Source organism: Plectropomus leopardus, unplaced genomic scaffold, assembly GCF_008729295.1.
Source record: "Plectropomus leopardus isolate mb unplaced genomic scaffold, YSFRI_Pleo_2.0 unplaced_scaffold9696, whole genome shotgun sequence".
Taxonomy (NCBI): domain Eukaryota; kingdom Metazoa; phylum Chordata; class Actinopteri; order Perciformes; family Serranidae; genus Plectropomus; species Plectropomus leopardus.
In genome coordinates this window covers 1-6,367 of record NW_024704405.1, presented here as the reverse complement: position 1 = coordinate 6,367, position 6,367 = coordinate 1, and the positions used below count along the sequence as shown (strand labels likewise).

Here is a 6,367-nt window from a genome sequence, read left to right as displayed (position 1 = left end):
AATATTATCTTAATGAGTTTTATTCCCCATTTATGTTACGCATTCTGTTTTATCCTTATTCTTATCTTTTGTTTACATTTATTATCAAGTGTGTTTTATTCACATTTATGCACTTTTATGTATTCTGCTCTGAACTTATCTTATTTTTACATGCAGGTTTCATTATGTCTTTATTATGTCATGTGAAGCACTTGTTGCATACAATTTCTTTGTTGAAAAGCACATAGGGCTGTATTTCTTTTATGAAAGGTGCTATACAAATACAGTTTATCATTATTATTAATAACAACCATAGATCATTTTTTCTGATAGCCCAACTATTGATTACATTTTGTCGAACACACTTAGAGTCTGTAGTGTTGACTGCAATATCACATCCTTTCACAGAAACCATTACGTGTCACAGTCATCCGTGACGGCCAGAAAGCTCAGATGAGCCTGACTCCACAGCGATGGTCAGGCAGAGGGCTGCTGGGGTGAGTGCGTCAAACACAATCAGAGTCGTGTGTATGGATTGGCACAGATTCATCAGTTGATCAGCTGATATTTAGAAACAAAGACAGCTAGAACAAAGCTGCTGAAAAGCTTCTGCTGAGCAAATGTTTCTCTTGTTGGGCTTTTTCCCTTAAACAAATGGTAATGATATTGGCAAGAGAACTCTTTAGTCCATCCATCTTTAACATGCATGATTCATGATTGGCACATATAAAATAGCACTTCAGTCATCAGTCTGTCCTTGTTCTCTTCTTCAGATGCAACATTGTTCCAATCCATCGGTGATCACCACGACATTGTGCAGAATTTAAGTTGTGAAACACTTCAGTCATGTTGAACCTGGATGGTTTCATACTGATTTTGTACAAACTGCAGACATTTCCACCTTTTTTAATTTCTCAGTATCTTTATCCAAACTGGTACGCCACAGAATGGGATATATGAAAATAAAGTATCACAGTATTTCTGTTAAAGAGGTCGTGCTGAGTTTTCTGAATAAACACAGCTACCTTACACACAAGTTCATACCATGAACTGTTTGCAGTAAGAGTTCAGGCTCTTTCACTCAGGAGCATGGATTCAGTCAGCAGATGTCATGACGATCTGCATATTTCATTCATCTGTGTGTAGTGTACAAGTGGTAATTGTGGTGTAAAAGTACCACCAGAGATTAATGGGGTAAACTAACAATATATTAATGACAAAATCTGGAGTATTTGTTATACAAATAGACACTGACAAGTGATGGAGACTTACAAATAAACTTCAATAATAAATAATCAGCTTTTCTATGATCATCAACAAAGCTTATTTTCAGCTCTTGGGAAAAAGATGAGCCATCTCATGTTAATATGCAGGACAAATCAGGGAATCTTGGTAAGAAGAATCATTACCAAAATGTTTATTCCACACGTGATTAAAGATTTTGTTCTTAGTAAACTCTGAGAGTGAGATTTTCTTGAAGTTTAATACAGCCTTTTCACCTGTATTTCCAATCAACACGTCATAACTGATTCAGTTAAAAAGACTTGAAAAATCTCTACAACTATTTGATGAAAAGTCTGCAATATAATGAGAAAGGCAAAAAGGCACGTGACAAAATAAAATTAAGAAAAAGTTTGTTTTTTTTTAATTATGTAAAAATGAATATCACAAAAATACCCAAACTTTTTTTCCCCAAAAAAATAGCAACTCCATTTACATGTAGGCTCAGTGAAATATTTCACCCAACATCATGGATTGCTAAACGCTGTGGGCCAATAGTTGTTAAACCAACATTTACAAAACAATCACACATAAATGTCTGAGTGCATGTTTTACTGTATATGCTATATGACATAAGTATTTGTCAGGCTGGAATAAACTCTTGAGATGAGACTGAATTATCAAATATTATTTTAAGAACAGTTGGGTGAAGTATCTGCCTCGGTGTACATGTAAAGACGGTCAATATTATTCAAGTCATCATGTTCAAACTGCCTCAAAGGTGTTTCTAGGATGTCACTGAAGCTTGTTACAAAACAAAACCAAACGAAATGGTCTAATCTGAATATCAAAAAAAGGAAACTAGATTCATTACATTAGCATATTCCAGTCAAAAATCACATAGGTTGCTTTAGTTTCTTCTTTTTGGGCTTCACCATCTGTGGTAATTGGATTTTGAAGGCAGTCCTAAAAAGAAAAAGATTATATTATTAATGCATATAAAGTGACAATGAAAACACAATACATAATTTCAAATGTACACATAGTGAAGAAGATGACTTTGTATTTTGTATTCTGCTCTATGTATAAATATAAATATATTTATATAATACTCACTCGCAAGTTGTGCAGATGGGGCTGAAGTTGCAGAATACTTAAAGAGAAGACAAATGAAAGTTTCAATAAAAAAATAATTTTACTGCTGCTGATTCCAGTAATAGAAACATGATTCTTGTGCTTTTTTTTTTCATTTAAAAATTACATAATTTTCCAGAGTTCTTGGTACGTTTTTCAAACCATTTTTGTCATCTTGAGTACAAATAGTGAATTATTTATGTAAATAGAAGTTTTTAAAATCCAACATATATGTTGCAGTCTTACTATGTATGCAATTATGTTACAAAGTAATTAAAAATTGGAGCTAGATACTGTAGCTCTTACAAATCAATTATTGATATTTAAACCCCTACATATAAAGTTGGACAATGTTCCTCTGTCAAACATCTCTGCCCAAAGAGGCAGTAAACTGGAGGGCGCTACCTGTACTCGTATTATTTCCCCTTGACGTATTGAATAGAGGTGTCACTAAGAATTTACGCATACAAATCTGATCGATCATTTTGCTCGTTTTTTTCTTTTTCTCACTGATCCGGATTCTCATTTGCAACACTGAAAAACAAAAATGCTCTGCTTGAAAGATCTATTTATTTTTTTTTAATTTTGAATTGTATATTTTAGAGAACAGAATGGGGCAATAGTCTGGAAATGTGTTTCCATTTTTCCCCCCATACATAACCAAACCAGGAAATTACTAAAACAGAATTCTACACTTGTACTTGTATTTTCTACTACCTATACTTCTATACTCTGTACTGTGTAGGAACCCTTGTGTACAAAAATACTGTTACTGCATTTGTTCCTTTACACTGCAAATCAAAACTTACTTGACAAACAAACCGAGCACACGTAACCAATCTCAATGAGGTTGCGGTGGCAGAAACACGCCGCTCTGTAGTCCACGTGTGCAGGCGGCGGCAGCACCAGCTGTGAACGCTGCTCGGTGTCCGGCAGGAACACCCACTGTTCAGAAAACACCACCGTCAACACAAAACAGCCCTCGCTACAGAAAGATGTGGTTAATGATACTCTCTGGACAGTCTTACCAAAAGGTATTGTGCCAGGGCGACTTTCTGTGGTATCTTGAGGTACAATCCTCCAGTTATATCGCAAGCCTACAAAAAAAAAAACATCTAAAGGTAAAAAAACTGGAATAGGTTGTAATACTTAAAAATTAAAGTATTGTCAATGTCCTGACAGCGTACCTGCTGAAGGAGACCCGAGTCCGCGTCCAACACACAGGCATCTATCAGGATGTTCTGTTTTAAAATACAAATGAATTTAAATACATTTACAGAAAGTTACGAGACGTAAACAAGACAGAAAACACAAGTAGGTTGAATGATTTTACCTGCTTCTGTGCAGCAAAAATGACATTCATGAAGTTCATGTACTGGAGGGCACAGTCCTCGGCTGCTTTTATCACCTGAACAGTAAAATACAGAGACTGCGTTCAAGTCAGAGAATAAAACAGAAGCAGTAATGAAATGAGACCATACGGGCTTACCAATATTCTGGATTTTAAATCCTGTCCAACTACAAAAGAAAAGGCAGCATTTATAAGTATTCAAAGAAAAATGGAACATGTTGAAGAGCGTCATTAAGCTTCATAATAAAAACATTTTTACCTTCCAGCTCTTTTGAGACCCTGTTAATATCTGGATAGTCAAGGGTTAAGGAATATCAGGAAATCAGCCGCTCTCTCATCTCTCTTTCACACTCATTCCTATATACAGAATGAAAATATTACAAAAATATTTTTCAGACATTTCTATAAACTTGACCAGCAAATGAGTCCATTATCTAAGCAAACATCTCGACATATAAAACACCATTTATTTGCCAACATACTCTTTAGCGCAGTCATTAAGCGATCTAAAAAGTCATGCCATAAACGATGAAACTGTATTAGTTTTTAAGTGAAAGGATACAACAGAGAGCTTTGGCAAGTGATCCAGCCAACAAAGTATCAGTTGAATTTCCTCTCACGTCAGCTGTAATCACATACAACACATAACGTTTAAAGCGTCACCCAAACACCTGAAAAACAAAGACAGTAACCGAACTTTTGTTTTTACATGTTGAGAAAGCCGATGTACTTAAATCTACTATATATAGTATATTCTGTGTTAATGTGACCCACGCAAAAACAGACATGTACTTACTTTTTGACATTACATTCCTGATCTCTTCTGCGATGAGGTTATTGGCAACTGACAGGAGTTCATATTTTCCATCCCCACTGGAGGATGCATCTTCCCCGCCGGCGTCCCCGGACCTCCAGCTCTTACAGGGATACAGGAAGTGACTGAAATAAAGTAAGTTTAAGAGATGCAAAAATAAGCAGTGACAGTAGTACAACATTACATTCATCAAGGCAGTGCAGCCTAACGTGATATCAGAGAGAACTGTCACCATGTTTCCATCTTAACTCCACTGAGTGGGCAGATTGAAAGGTATAAAAGTACCAGAACAACAATGGAGAAATACTCCATTACAAGCAACAGCCCTACTTTTGCAAAACTCTTTAATCATGTGTATTGCAGCCAAATGTATCTTGCGGATAGAAAAAAAAAAAAAGATTTAGTCGGTTACCAAAAGTTAAGTTCAAAAAGTGGGGTCAATGTATCGATGCAATATTGCCACACAAAATATCGCAAAATTTAGCGTAAATTTTTTCTCTCATCCGAACTAGACACCGCTTACTTGGAAGGGGTCATGACTCGAAAATGAACCAAAATAGCGTTTTTATGAGCGCCTCATTCCTAATTTGTTATGTAAATTCTAAATCTGAGAAGTAAACAGCAACTGTAGCTTCACAGATAACATTACAAAATAATTTAGAGAGACGTTTCAAATGAAATTCAAGAGGTAAAAATCCACTCAGCCACTGCAGAGACATCACAAAGTCCAGAAAACGGTCTTGCCCCTCAAATTTGAGGGTGTAGGTTTAAAGTAGTGTATTTCATCTAAGTTTCCGGGGTCCACGCTCACATCAGCAGGCTTTAAATTGGAGTTAGGTGATCTCAACATATTGACCCAGGGAAACAAACACCGAGCATTTGACATATGAAGAACAGCTGGGAACATAAATATTGAGTTAGGGAACATCTGACCCTGGGAACATGCGGCGGTAGATACACTTCCAATAAATGTAATGGACTATCAGTATCAGTAGTTAATGAGATCAATAACCGATATCTGGAACTGATATGTATTTACAATAAAAATGAAAATCCTTCTGTCACTATTTAAATTTGGAATAAAGCAAACTCCAACACAAAACTTTGTTTAGATGCCTTTAGGAAATGTTTCATCAAAACTGAAGTTCCCAGTAACTTTGTTTCAGATAAAAAATGAATAAATAAAAATAGCTCCCTGAGGTTTTACAAAGTAAAAGTTCCTCCTATGCTGACACTTTCTTCGCACTTTTCAATTTATGAATTTTATCAGCAATCATTAAAATGAAACGCCGATACAGATAATAAAAGATAATCTGGAGACCTCCACTATACAGTGTTACATAAAGTCACCTGTCCTGACAGTGGCTCGCGATGACAGCCAGTTTGTTGGTCCTGGTCATGGCCATGTGGGAGTTTCCCATCACCATCACTGCATCCAGACACTTGGACAGGGTGAACTGGACGGAGACAATAGGACAGCAGGTGTTGTTAGCCATATTCAAAAACTATATAATCCGAAACCCATTCATAAATCAGAACAAAAGGCGACTTATTGATGTTACCTCCGTGTCACGTTGAGCCTGCTGCCCCCACCAGATGGGATTCACGTCCACGACGATGACCAGCAGACTGATTTCATCCTCTGAGGACAGTTTAGGGACAATTTAACAAGTTTCGGCTCCACGAAGAAGCTTACCGGCTCTCGTACAAAACGCTGAGCGTCCAACACAAGACTTACAAACTGCAAAATAGCTTTATTTCCTGTATCAGTCAGGATAACGTTGAGACAGACGTACCTGAAGCCATCGCGGTGAGATATCTGAAACCACCGTTGTCCTGGAGATTTAGCTTCTGTTAGCTTCCATCTT

At 36.6% G+C, this 6,367-nt stretch overlaps 1 protein-coding gene and 1 long non-coding RNA gene across 2 annotated transcripts; one reads left to right on the top strand and one right to left on the bottom strand.

Annotated features, from left to right (window-relative positions):
* Positions 1-118: 118 nt before the first annotated feature.
* Positions 119-968, top strand: LOC121940877. Its single transcript, XR_006105702.1, has 2 exons — positions 119-476; positions 753-968. It is a non-coding gene; the product is annotated as an uncharacterized LOC121940877 (long non-coding RNA).
* A 1,000-nt stretch (positions 969-1,968) lies between these two features.
* On the bottom strand, positions 1,969-6,367 carry gtf2h3 (general transcription factor IIH, polypeptide 3). Its single transcript, XM_042483557.1, has 13 exons — positions 6,296-6,367; positions 6,062-6,141; positions 5,850-5,956; positions 4,482-4,624; positions 4,248-4,310; positions 3,945-3,974; positions 3,824-3,852; positions 3,668-3,742; positions 3,522-3,575; positions 3,363-3,431; positions 3,144-3,279; positions 2,317-2,353; positions 1,969-2,166 (listed from the first exon to the last, which is right to left on the bottom strand). Exons 1-13 carry the CDS (start codon positions 6,303-6,305, stop codon positions 2,097-2,099), a joined length of 903 nt encoding a protein of 300 aa, XP_042339491.1. The 5' UTR covers positions 6,306-6,367; the 3' UTR covers positions 1,969-2,096.

What these genes read in the sequence shown, in the direction of transcription:
- gtf2h3 (XM_042483557.1), bottom strand. An exon ending in CAGGAATGTAATGTCAAAAA is followed by an intron (nt 4,311 to 4,481) that starts GTAAGTACATGT and finishes ATGTGATTACAG; the next exon opens with CTGACGTGAGAGGAAATTCA. An exon ending in ACTTGCCAAAGCTCTCTGTT is followed by an intron (nt 3,975 to 4,247) that starts GTATCCTTTCAC and finishes TTGACTATCCAG; the next exon opens with ATATTAACAGGGTCTCAAAA.